The sequence below is a fragment of the Tetrahymena thermophila genome (genome assembly GCF_000189635.1).
Source record: "Tetrahymena thermophila SB210 genomic scaffold scf_8254719, whole genome shotgun sequence".
NCBI classification, from domain to species: domain Eukaryota; phylum Ciliophora; class Oligohymenophorea; order Hymenostomatida; family Tetrahymenidae; genus Tetrahymena; species Tetrahymena thermophila.
Window position 1 is genome coordinate 417,906 of NW_002476484.1, and position 13,700 is coordinate 431,605.

The 13,700-nt window shown below is 23.4% G+C and overlaps 5 protein-coding genes across 5 annotated transcripts; 3 read left to right on the plus strand and 2 right to left on the minus strand. All coding sequences in view use genetic code 6, as the record gives it.

The window, feature by feature from the left end:
- Nucleotides 1-929: 929 nt before the first annotated feature.
- On the plus strand, nt 930-2,054 carry TTHERM_00392720 (SPFH domain/band 7 family protein; the record flags this gene model as incomplete). Its single annotated transcript, XM_001011848.1, has 1 exon — nt 930-2,054. One exon carries the CDS (start codon nt 930-932, stop codon nt 2,052-2,054), a length of 1,125 nt encoding a protein of 374 aa, XP_001011848.1.
- Nucleotides 2,055-3,915: 1,861 nt separating this feature from the next.
- Nucleotides 3,916-4,449, minus strand: TTHERM_000392686 (hypothetical protein; the record flags this gene model as incomplete). Its single annotated transcript, XM_012796508.1, has 1 exon — nt 3,916-4,449. One exon carries the CDS (start codon nt 4,447-4,449, stop codon nt 3,916-3,918), a length of 534 nt encoding a protein of 177 aa, XP_012651962.1.
- A 259-nt stretch (nt 4,450-4,708) lies between these two features.
- On the minus strand, nt 4,709-5,109 carry TTHERM_000392687 (hypothetical protein; the record flags this gene model as incomplete). Its single annotated transcript, XM_012796509.1, has 2 exons — nt 4,709-4,743; nt 4,887-5,109. 2 exons carry the CDS (start codon nt 5,107-5,109, stop codon nt 4,709-4,711), a joined length of 258 nt encoding a protein of 85 aa, XP_012651963.1.
- Nucleotides 5,110-6,979: 1,870 nt separating this feature from the next.
- TTHERM_000392688 (transmembrane protein, putative) lies at nt 6,980-7,408 on the plus strand (the record flags this gene model as incomplete). Its single annotated transcript, XM_012796510.1, has 1 exon — nt 6,980-7,408. The coding sequence occupies one exon, from the start codon at nt 6,980-6,982 to the stop codon at nt 7,406-7,408; it is 429 nt and encodes a 142-aa protein (XP_012651964.1).
- A 3,430-nt stretch (nt 7,409-10,838) lies between these two features.
- On the plus strand, nt 10,839-13,346 carry TTHERM_000392689 (cyclic nucleotide-binding domain protein; the record flags this gene model as incomplete). Its single annotated transcript, XM_012796511.1, has 2 exons — nt 10,839-11,375; nt 11,574-13,346. 2 exons carry the CDS (start codon nt 10,839-10,841, stop codon nt 13,344-13,346), a joined length of 2,310 nt encoding a protein of 769 aa, XP_012651965.1.
- Between the last annotated feature and the right edge of the window lie 354 nt (nt 13,347-13,700).

Here is a 13,700-nt window from a genome sequence, read left to right on the forward strand (position 1 = left end):
AATACTTTACTCGTATAAATAAGATTAAGGTAAAAAACACAAGAAAAAATGATAGAAAATAAATTTAAAAGTTACTCAGTAAAATTAGAATAATCTAACTTAATATAAAGTAATTTCTTAAGAAATAGATTGATAGATAGATAGATAGATAGATATTTAAATAAAAAGCAGAGCAAAAATTAAATAGAAAGATTAATTAATTTCTTATATAAAAAATGATAAGAAAATTCTGTTTTTTCCCAATATAAAATTGTCTATTTTTGAAAAATTTTAATATCTATTTTAGAAATAATTTTTTAAAATGTAAAGTAATAGCCATATACATATTTTATTAAAATATCAATTTTTTAGATTCGCAGTTGATAAGCTGACCAATATTCTCTTAAATAGTCTAATCATATTAAACTTACTACCATCTTTAAGGATAGCATAAATAAATCAATATACATAATTTAAAGATATCTTATCATTAAATCATTTTTAATAATTGAATGTCATAAGTATGAAGTAAATATTTATGTATGAAATAAATTATTCTTCTCATAATTATGTTAGAGTTTAACATTATGTTTCATTCATTGTTTTTAAGTACATATTTGTTTATTTTTTGTAATTTGCAAGAGTTGGTTTACACTTACAATTTAGAAAGCTGTTTTTTTCTTTCTGAATATAATTAAAAATTCATTAAAAAATGTTGAATTATATAAAGATATACACTTTCTGATAAAATCTCATTATAGATGAATAATCACATCTCTAATAAATTAATTATAGATAAAAGTTGATTTAATATTCAGCCTTTACATATATCTATCTATATCTATATTAAGTCATTTCAAAACGAACTTTATAATTAAATCGAAAGTAGATATAATTCATTTCAAAAAAAAATAAACAAATTCATTTAAAAGCAATAAAAGAAAATAAAAATGGAGATAGTAGATTTAATAACCTCATATTTACCTTATGCACTATATTTGATAGGTTTTTTAGTAGTATTTTCAATTACAAAGAGAGGATTTAATCTGATTCAATCTTTTTGGGTTCAATCTAACCCTAATTAATGGCTACTAGTTATCTAAAACGGAAAGCTTGTTAAGGCTGGAGTAGGTCTAAAATGTTTTGTATTGCCAAACTAAACTTATGTAACATTCCCAAGTAAAATTGAAAAGGTTTCATTTAATGCCAACAATGTCACTAAGGAAATGCAAGGTTTAGAAGTTTCTGGTTTTGCTATTTGGTCTGTCAACAGAGAATCTGATGGTCCTTTTAAGTGCTACAAATATACCCAAGGAAGCAATGCTAATGAAAACGTTAAAATCATGTGTGAAAGTATTGTTAGACACTAGATTGCAAACCATGCTCTTCAAGAGGTACTAACAAACCGTAATATGCTCAGAGACAGCATGAAAGTAGACCTCTAGAAGCAACTTTCTGGATGGGGTATTTGGCTAGAAACTGTTGAAATTACTGATGTGAAGATTTGCTCTAAGAGCTTGTTCGAAGATTTGTAAGCAGAATTCCGTTAAGAAGCTCGTTTGAAAGCTGAGGCTATTAGAGTCGAGACAAATAACAAAGTAGAAAAGAACAGGCTAGAGTCAGATCTCTTACTTGCTAAAAGCAGAGCTGATACAGAAACTGAAAGAAGCAAATATCAAGGAGAAGAATCTATTAAACGTTAAACTTAGCAAGCAATCATTTAGCAAAAAGAATAATCATTAGAACTATAAAGAATCAAACAAGAATAGGAATTGTAGATAGCAAGAATTCAAAAAGATTCAGCAGTATAGCTAGAAAAGAAGAAGAAAGAGCAAGAGTAAGAAAGATTAGAGAAAGAATTTGCTTTAGAAATGTTTAAGAAAACAGTAGAAGCAGAAAAGAACTTAGACGGTGCTGCCTTGCAAAAATATATTGTAGATTCTACAGAGAGAATTTACCAAAGACTCCCTCTTAAAGAAATCAGTGTCAATTCTTATATAGGACCTGAAGGAGTTAGCAATATTTCTGCATTGCTACCAGCCATTAGTATGGTGAATAACTTACAAAAGAAATGAGATAAGTGATAAAAATTAAATCAATATATTTGCAATTAAAAACTAACTTATGGTGTTGATTGATTTGTGTATTAATAAATTTAAATTTGTTTGAAAAACTTATTTTTTTATGCTTTTCCTTTATTAATAAAGAAATTATTTTTTTATGTATAAATTTTTAATGAAGATTTAAGCGTTTTTATAAAATTTTAAATTATCATTTTTATTTTTCATAAATAAATAAATTAATTTGTTTTTTGATTTTCAAATAATTAATTAAAAACTAACTTATGGTTTTGATTGATTTTTGTATTAATAAATCTAAATATTTGTTTGAAAAACTTATTTTTTATGCTTTTATTTATTAATAAAGAAATTATTTTTTTTATGTATAAATTTTAGAAGAGATTTAAGTGTTTTTATAAAATGTTAAATAATCATTTTTATTTTTCATTAATTAATTTGTTTTTTGATTTTTGAAAAATTAAAGTAAAGTTTTATCTTATTAATTTACTTATTTCAAAAATATGTTTAAGGTTCAGAATTAATCAAATGAAATTGTTTATTTTTAGTAATTAAAATACCTGATTTTTTTATAGTTGCAAGTTAAGCCTTTTAAGTTAATTAAAATTTGTATTTTTATTGATAATTTTTAATGGAATAATAATTAAAAAAGTACTTTTGAATAAAGGATATTTTATTAATTTAAAGTCTTAATTAACTTTGTGTAAGAATTTATTTATTTAGGTAAGTTAATTTTCCTCTACATAATTATAAATCCAGAAAACTACATTTTAAATTATCACTAAAGCATTTCCTTCATGCTTTTTTATTGTTTAAATATTTATTTTAATTATATTAATGTAAGCAAATACTTCTAATAATCAGATAAATTCAAATATTTTTTAGTATTTTTTTTGTAATACAAATTTATTGAACAAACATATTTATTTTTAAATAAGAGTGAAGAGATTTTATTAATCATTTTGATTATTTATGAAAAATAAATGCTCATTCATATTTAAAGTAGTCTTTTCTTAATTTATAAAGAAATTGAAAACTTTATACTATTTTATTTTATTTACTTCAACTGACATTAAGTTTACCATAAATTTATTATTTAATATTTTCTATTGTAATTGAATTTTCTCGAAATTATAACAAAGTTAACGACCAATAAAATTGTCTATTTTTTATTTATTTATTTACTATATACCAAATAAAAACATAGGCGTCCTACCTATCGTTAAGTAACTTTTCAGGAACCACTCATCTAATACAATAAATACTAAATATTGCATATTAGATCTATTCATTTACACAAATATTTCTTCTGACTAACAAAATATCTAACTTTTTATCAATCATTAGAATTTTTACAAAAAATACATCAAATAAATAATAAAACTAAAACATTTATTTTATTTCAAATTTTACCATAGATTAACATTTAATTTATCTATTTACTTACTTACTTTCATATTTATATCTCCAAAAATTAAAACAAAAGAATGTATCTATGTATTAGAATTAACTTTATCTAAAATAAAGATTATAGTGCAAATGAAAATTTGTTTTTTTTACTTTATTTATATCTTTGATCAAATCTTTTAAGTTATTACCACAATGGTCTAGAAAAAAATTAAAAAAACTGAGTTGCGTGAGAAAAGAAAAAATTATTGGATTCAAAGATTTAATTGATTAAAAGTGTTTATTTAATTAAAAAGATTAAGTGTCAATATATTTATCAATCTTTATCCTTTTCTATCTATTATATATAGACTGTAACAAAGAAACAGAAATAAATTAATTAATTGCATCAACAAATTTTTTTGTAAAACAGATTTCTCACTTTAAATCTTAGAAATAATTGAATACTTTATCATAAAAAATAAATTAATTAAACAAACAAATCAAAAGTTAAAAAAAAAAATTAAATGACTTTCTTGCAAACAATAACCTCAATTTTCCCTTCAACTTCAACTCTTGTTATTGGTGTAGTAGCAGTTGGTGGTGTAACTTATGTTGCAAAATCTATTTCTAAGCTATGGGTTTAGTCAGAACCTAACTAGTGGATGCTAGTTATTGAAAACGGTGTACTCAAGAAAGCTGGTATTGGTTTGAAGTGCTTTGTTCTACCTTACTAGACTGCTGTCACCTTCCCTAGTAATATTGAAAAGGTCTCCTTCAGTGCCAACAATGTCACTAAAGAAATGCAAGGTCTTGAAGTATCTGGATTTGCTATTTGGTCTGTCCACAGAGAAGGAGATGGTCCCTTTAAGTGCTACAAGTACACACAAGGTGGTAATGCTAATGAAAATGTAAGAATTATGTGTGAGAGTATTCTAAGACATTAGATTGCCAACCACACCCTTACTGAAGTTCTCACCAACCGTAACATGCTTAGAGATAGCATGAAGGTAGATCTTTAAAAGTAGCTCTCTGGTTGGGGTATTTGGCTTGAAACAATTGAAATTACTGAAGTAAAGATTTGTTCAAGAAGCTTGTTCGAAGATCTTTAAGCAGAATTCCGTCAAGAAGCTCACTTAAAAGCAGAATAAATTAGATTAGAAACTAATGGAAAAGTAGAGAAAAATGTATTAGAGTCAGAACTTTCATTAACCAAAAGAAGAGCAGATACAGAAACCGAGAGAGCAAGGTATTAAGGTGAGGAATCAATTAAGCGTCAAACCCAACAAGCTTTAATTACCTAAAAGGAATAACAATTAGAATTACAAAAAATTAAGTAGGATTAAGAAATTTAAATAGCAAGAGTTTAAAAAGATGCAGCCATTTAATTAGAAAGAAAGAAAAAAGAGCAAGAATAAGAAAGATTAGACAAAGAATTCTAACTTGAAATGTTTAAGAAAACAGTTGAAGCTGACAAGAACTTAGACGGTGCTGCTCTCCAAAAATACATTGTTGATTCTACTGAAAGAATTTACCAAAGACTTCCCCTTAAAGAAATCAGTGTTAACTCTTATGTTGGACCAGAAGGAGTAACCAACATTTCTGCATTACTTCCTGCTTTAAATCTTGTAAGCACTGTTAACAAAAAATGAAAAAGAAAAGTCATAAAAAATGAATATTTATCAATCTATTTATTCGTCTTCTTATAATTAATTATAAGTTTGTTTTTATAATTTATGTATCATTCTTTAATTTTACGTTTTTAAAATCTTTCTATATATATTCGATCTAATTAAATACATACAAATTATTAAATCCTGTCTTATCTACCAAATAATTTGTTTATTAATTTATCATTCATTCAAATTTATTCAAAACAAATAAATTTTTTGACGAAAAAGTACTACTTATCTGATCTCAACAACAAAATAAATCTATAATTTATTTATTGATTGATCTAATTAATTTAAATGCAAAAATTATTTTAGATATCCTTCAAATGAATACATATAAATTTAAATTTTTACTTAGATTAGTTATCGTATTACTTTTGTTATTTCAGAGCCATCAGCAAGCATAAATAAATTTTGTTTTATTTTACTATATTCATTGAATGATTAAATTTCTACTTTTCTCATTTATAAAAAATCACTCATTTTATTCATAAAATACTATCTCTTTATCTTGGTAATATTGATTAAATTTATCCTAAATACTATCTTAAAATATTAATATATTTATTTATTTTTGATTATTTATACATTTGGCTAGATTATGATAATATTGTATTCTTAATTATATTTATTTCAAATTAATATCCTTACTTTTAATCTTATTTATCTGTATTTATTTAATTTTTTATTTTAGATACTTAACAATTTATTTATGCTTTCTTTTACTAATAATTAATAAATAACTTAGTCAGTCAGGATTATTTACTAAAATATTTTTTTTGCTTTAATAAAAGCAAAATAAAAAGATTATTACATTAAAAATATTTTCTTGATATAAATTTGAGATAAATCATTTTTGAAATTGAAAATAAATTGATAAAATATGTTAAAATAAATGCAAATATATTCGAATGACTAAAAATAAATAATTTACACACTAGCTAATATTTTTATTTACAATTAAGGGTTAATAGTGTTTTTTTAAATATTATTAAAATTTAAATAATAAAGTCAATTTATATAAATTTTAGAATTATCAATGGAAAGTTTATTTTAATTTGTTTACTAAAATCTTTAGATTTTGTCAGTAATTAATTAAACTTTAATTAACTATTTCAAAATTAAACTTTTTTTCGTCATTTGTGTTTTTGTTTTTTGTTGTTAATGATTTCACTTTGATTGGTGGAGGGTTTGAAACTGAATAAGAATTTCTTACTCCTTTTTTATCAGAAAAATTCATAGATAGATTTTTTATTTGAGAATTGATTTATGTTGATTATATTGAAAAATTTAAGTTTTTTTCTTAGGGGTTTTTGCAAACCAAATAAAAGTTATTTTTTTGGTCACAAGGTACTTCTGAATCGTGATGCAGTTTTAACTCTTAATTAAATTTTTGTTTGTACTATGGAGCTATCCTATTCAGAGGAGAAGCTTATCTTTAACCAAAAACTCGAGGGAGTTTTCTTGCTGGGCTCAAATTCAAAATCTCAGCTTATATCGATGAATAAGACGGTTTTTCTATCAAATCTTTTTAAGAGCTGTTTTCTAAGTATTAAATTGCCTTGTTTATATAAGAGAATTCATCTTTTTAGAGGAGGACAACATCATTCTCCTCAAATTTTGAATTTTGATCTTAAAATATAAATTGACTCTCTTTCTGAATATGATTTCTGATTTACTCTGATTATTATTCTTTGCTTTTTTTAGTAGTATTTGAGTGGTTGAATACTTCATGAGGACTTTAAAGAAATATTTCATTTAAGGGTTGACTTAAGTGAGGGAAATTCTTTTTCTTTTCTTCAAAGTATTGAAGATATTATAGCTGCTTTAGCTTCACAGGAGGTAAATTCCTCTTTTATATAGATGTTTAATATAATTTATATTTAGGCGGTTCATGCATTTTCTATAGGCTTATTTCATTTTTTTATTTTATATTCATTTAATCGAAGAATTATTGAGATGTTCTATTTATCTACTTCTCCTTTTATTTCAGTAGCATTTTTATAAAGTTATTTGTCCAGTTATTCTTTTTTAGAGTTGAATTCTCTAAATCATCTAAGCATTCTGGTTATTTTTCATTATTTTAACCATTTGATTTATCAAAAAATGATTAATTTATAATATCTTAATGCACAAAGTTATAGCTCGGATCTTCTAAGTAGCTCACTTTCATAGATCCCTTTTTTGCCCATCTTAATTTCTAGCTAGATAAAATATCTTGCAAATTTTCATCCTTAGGAGTTTGTCCTCTCCTCTCAGTTGTAAAAGATTAATTACTATTATCAAATCTGAATTTAATTGGTGTGTGATCAGCAGAGGAATTCCTAAGTTTGTTGACCTTTTTATCCTCTTGATATATATTTAGAGGTTAGTAATTATCCATTTTAAATGAAAGTGATTAAAATCTTACAGAGCTTATAGATAGAATAAGAAATATAAGATTTATTTTATTTTAAAATCTATTAAATAATAAAAGTAAGCAAATATTAAAACAATAATTTTGCTTTTAGTTTAATAAGCAATTAATAATTATAATAAATTGATCTATTTAATTATTGAAGGGCAACCAATCAATTAAAAAGAATAAATAAGCTAAAGCTATTATTTTGTTTAATATAAAAAGAATCTAATACCTGATAGCAAATATTTTATGCAAAATAAATTTATCATAAATCAAAAATTAAATTAAAATATTAATTTTAAATTATTGCTTAAGTGTGTGCTTCATTAGTTATTTAATTAATTAATTATATTGCGTACATTTATTTGTCCAAAAAATTATCTTTTTTTTGATTTTTGATAATTAAGCTAAATAATTAAATAGAAAACAAATTTATAATAAATTTATTGGCTGGCTATGCAGCCACTAACTTACATTTTTCATTTGATAATAATGAAGGAAATAATTTATGAGCTTAACTTCTTTAGTTTCTTAAGTCTCGGAATAAATTTATTTATTTAGGAGATCTATTTGAAGAATAGATTGTATTGTAAATTAATAGTGCTTAACGTGAATTAAACATATTGAAATATTCTTCTGCTTTTAGCTTACTAAATTTAAGAGATTTGTAAAAGATTTTTTAAAGTTTGATTATTATATCATTTACATTTAATTTTATTGACTTTTTTCTTTTGTATTTCTTTTAAAATTAATATTTAAATTTAGAATAATAATATGCTCTTTAAATTATTATTTTCAAATATAGATAAATCATTCATTAAAATCAAACCCTCTCTTTATTTTTAATTTCAAAAAATTCTTCTTTTACATTTTTTAGTATTTTATATCATTCTTAGATATTTATTTTTTTACATTCGTTTTGAAGAAGAAGAAAAGAAGATTAAGATTTTTTTCTATAAAACTTTATATGTCGTCATGAAGGCGTGAGTTTTTATTAATTTTTCTTTATAAATTGGTTTATGAATGCAAATAAACAAAGATACTTTTGAAATATTTTTAATTTGAATGAGGGGAAGTGAATTATTGTATTGAAATTTATTGCAACCTATTAGATCTAATTAACTTTTGTCTACTTTATTTATTAATTTTTACTAGATCCGTGTGTATTTGATCAATTTCACAATGTGTAAGTGTAATAAAATAATATTCAATAATTTCTTTACCAATCAATCAAAATAAAAGCTATGCAAAATAAATAAATACTTTTACACTTAAAATTCAGACCAAAGATAAAATTATTTAAATAACAATATTTATAAAATAATTTGAAGCAGTATTATCGATGATGTTTAAAATTTTAATGATGCGAATTATAGTGATTGTTTTTAATTAAATTAGTATAAAATCTAAATTTAGACATAAATTCTCCTTAAAAAATTTTGTATGTATCGCATTATAGCTATAACCAAAGAATTCAGTAACTTTTTAAATTGCTAAATATCAATGTAAGTTGTTATTGTGTAATTAGTTCTATAAACATATATTTGGATTGTTGTCCTATACATTTAATTTTATATTCAGAATAATTCCCTATATTTTTTTATTTATATTGAATATGTTAAATCTATTTTGTAATTCTTTCGATTAATTTAAGATTGCGTCAAAGTTATGGGATTAGGAATACGCTCGCTTTTAATTTACACAAGATTATAGATAAATTTTGTTTTACTGTATTTTTAAAATCTTACAGAAAAAAAACAAAATTTTAATTTAATTTATTGAACACAAAGAAACAAGATAAAAATATATTTAACAATTTTTATAAATAAAAATCTTTTTAATCAATTAATTTTGTATAAACCCAAAATAAAAAAGTAAATAACAAATAAGCTAACTTTCCAAGCTGAATATTTTCTTAAAAAAAAAACTGATAAAATATGAAATTAAGAAGAGAAGCAGCTAATAAGCTCAGAGGGTTCTCTTATAACAATAATTCCTAGGTGTCTTCATTAAATCATTCTATGGATAAAACTGATTTGTAAGACATTCAAAATCCCACTGATAATTTTGAAAATGAGCAAGTAAACTAAAAAACTTAAACTTCAGCTAGATTTTATTAAGAGTTGGAATTCAATATCGCTAATGACGAAGAAAAAATTATTGAATTTTTGCGTAAGCTGCTTAAAATAGATCCAATCAAAAGAACTTTCCGTGATTGCATGTCCATTTATAAACTTCTTAGAACATCCCCATTTATGGTTGAGGTTGTAAATAACGAAGGTTTCAAGATAGCAGTAAGACTATGCAAGCACTTGATTTACGAAACATTTGATGAAAGACAATACATTTACAAAGAAGGTAAAAAATCTTTTATAATAGATTTTAAATTGCAGATATATATATTCTTGATGAACAATCTATCATAAAACATAAACTCTTTTAGCATTCATTCAAGAGCTTTTTCTTTGATGATTTTGCTTTTAAATTGTTATCAATTATATATAAATAATTCATTCGCTTTTTATGTACAAGAAAGTCTATTAAAAATTTAAGACAAATTTAATAAAAATTCATGATGCTCCTTTAATTAAAATGCCTACTTACTTAATTAATGTTCTTATAATTTTGCTATCTGAAATATAGCGAATATAAATATAATGCTAAATTTCTACCGAAAAAATAATTCAAGACCATTAAAAAGTTCAGAATATTTCAATGATTTAAATGAGAATGAATTAAATTTGAGAAATTTTAAGAAGAATGAATAAAATTATTAATTTTTTTAAACCGATTGCTTAACTAGTGAAAAATTAAAAATATTTATTCAAGGTTGTGAAATCTTTTGAGTAGTAGAAAATATAATATCGAAATTTATTATTTGAGGTTTTTTTCCCTTTAATAGAAATCTTTAATATGATCTCATAGTATAAATTATTATAAGCTTAAAATTCTTCTATTTTGTTCATTCCAAGAATAAATAAATAAATAACTTTAATTTACAGAACAAATAATTTAATTTACAGAATTAACAACTTTATTAAATTTATAAGAATACAAACATTATTTATTTATGTGCTTCACACATCGAATCAAAATACTTAACTTTTTACCAATTTACAAAATAATTCCTTCAATTTATGAAATCAATATTTGAATTTACTCAGTTCATAATTAAATTAATCAAATTAAGAAATTATTTAGGAAGTATTGATAATAACTAATAAAAATTGAATTTCTATTGATAGCAATTTTATTTGAAAAGAAAAAAAAATTTTTTTAATAAATATCTAATTTCTTATATTATATTATATTATAAAAGGTATGGCTTGTGATAAAGTTTATATTTTGCTTAATGGGAAATTGGGAGTAACCTTAAGGGACAGATAATAAAATGATGTTTTGATCAAGGAAATCAATAAATTTGAAGATTTTGGAAAGATTGAAGTATAAAACAACGTTTCTAGAAATTCTTCTATCTTGGCACTTAAGAGAAGTGAAATTTGTAGCATTGATAAAAGAACATATTAGGATGTGATTGGATAAATAAAAAAAAAATCTTCAGATTATTTTATTGATAATTTTAAATTATTTAGCTGTTTCTAAGGATTATCAAAGGCTTAATAGATATCTTTAATACCTTTAATCAATATTAAATACTTTTAGAGAAACCAAGTCGTTTTTAAAGAAAAAGAATCTGCCAAACAAATTTTTTTTATAATCAGTGGAGATTTCAAAGCTTATTCTTCAGCTGTAGTTGCTACAAACGACTATCACGGTGAATACATTCTCAATACATCTCACCTTACAGCTGAGACAGAAAATCTATTTAAAATGAGACACTGTGTGAAGAAAATATAAGTAAAAATTTTTAATTAAATTATAATTGTGACTTCCCTTTTTAATACCACAAAATCTATAATTAAATTTGGTTTATCTAGTAAAAAGTTTATCAAATGAATCAAGAAAATTAATTCATTATAAAATAAAAAATTTCTATCATAAATTTTAGATTTATTTTTGAAGTAAAGTTTTAATCTATTTACATTATTCAAATAGCTTGCAATTTACTCTACTGGTGAAATTGTCGGGTGTGAAGATTTACTCACTGATGACGAGACTAGATCTTCTGAATTAGTATGTGATTCTGAGAGAGGTATTATATTTGCCATTTCACGTTAGGATTTGGAAAGTAGAATCGCAGAAGATGACCCTTTTTGGCAAACTCTCCTTGATATTGCCATGCTTAAAATGGAAAATAAAGAAAGAAAACTTGAATAACTTCGCGATCCTCAAAGAAAGACCGGATTGAATAGAGAAGTTGTTTTAAGCTAAAAACGCATCCGTATTAATAACACTTCTAATGAAAGAAAGGTCAATTTTAGCTAACCATTGAAACCATTAAGAAATCCATCTTGCATTTAAGAATAGAGCAAAAACCTAGGAAAAATTTAAATTCATGTTAACAAATGCTTAAATTCTTCTTAGGAAAGACTTTAAAATAACTCTGTGATTATTAGAGATTTTTAACAAAGCAAACCCCTTATTAATAATATGCCGTATAAATAAATTTAAAATTTCGAAAACCCTTTAAAGAGCTCTGAAATACTTTCTTCAAGTGAAATTTATTCTTCACAGCAATTAGACGAAGTTCACTTGATTAAAAATAATTCATTTATTACTCAATTTGATAATCACCATTTCGTCCGTCACCTTGGTGAAAAGTAGTATCTGCACTCTCATAGAAATTCTTACCTATCAAACCAATCTTCTAGCACTCATGAAACAAACGCTGACACTTAAGAAACTACAGGCAGCAAAGGAAAGAGTGATGTTTCTGCAAGGTAGAATTTTTAAATAATGAACAGCACAAGTTAAAGTGATTTTTCTCAAATTCTACCACCAAAAAAATTTATTGTCAGCTCTAGAAAAAATAGAATCCACTCTTAAGAAGACCTAAAAACTCAAGAAAGTGGAAATTATTCAGTTTAAAACACAGTGCAGCCAATGACTCATAGAGCTAGAGGAAATAGAGAAGTAATCAGAAAGGATATGATCAATAGAAGTATGGATAATCTAGAATTTTTGAAAACAGTACAAAATGCAAAAACTGAAGATACCGAAAAAGTACAAGAAGGTTTTGATTAAGTTAATTAAAGTTAATTGATAAATAAATACTTGGGGGGAAATGATAAGCATGACTGCTATAAAGAAATAATGAACAATTTGAAAAAGAAAAACATTTAAATACATGAAAACAAAGAATTTAATGATGTTCACATGAATTACAATTATTTGAGGTCATCCAGAATTGACAGAAGTTCAATAAAGCTCCATAGAATTTCACAAAAACTCTTCTAAGATTAAAATAATTTGAACACATCCATAAATGAATAAGATAACTCTCAAAAGATGTCTCAAGTTAATTTATAGCAAGTAAACAATAACACATTCATAGCTAAAGCACCTAAAATAATATCGAATTCATTTTTCACCAGCTTTAAATTTAACTAAATCAACCATTAAAATAACAAAATTAGCTTCATATAAAACCCAAGGGCTTTAAAATCTTCCTAGTAAAAACTAAATTCTGCTAAAGAATCGCTTAATAACTCTTAAAACAACCTCAGCATTGATCATTAAACCATCTAAAACAATTACACGAATAACACTACAAATAGTCAAAACAACTACAACTAGTCTTCTCTATAAAATGAATTCATAGAAACAAACAGAAATATTCAATATTCAAACGAAACTACAGCAAGATGCAAATAAATTCGTATCAAAAAGAAAAATATTTAAAACTTATTAAATTAATCAATTTTATGAAAAATATTTTAAAAAATTAATTACTATTTATTAAAAAAATTGTGTAACAAATTTATATAAAAAAAAAAAAGTGTAATAAATTTCTTTCGATAAAACATATATCCGTTAATAACAACTACTCTTTTATTCAATTAATTTTTAATTGCATATATATCTATTTATTAATCAATAATTAATTATATCTTTTTATTTATCATTTTATTCAACTAATTAAAAACTATTTATTTTGTGAGTTAAGCAAGCAAAATCAATCTTTTATTAATATTTTTGATGGTTAATTAAAAAATAACAATTTCAAAACAAAAATTAAAAGGCTATTAAATATTTGGTGATTAAGATATAAAAAGAGGAAGC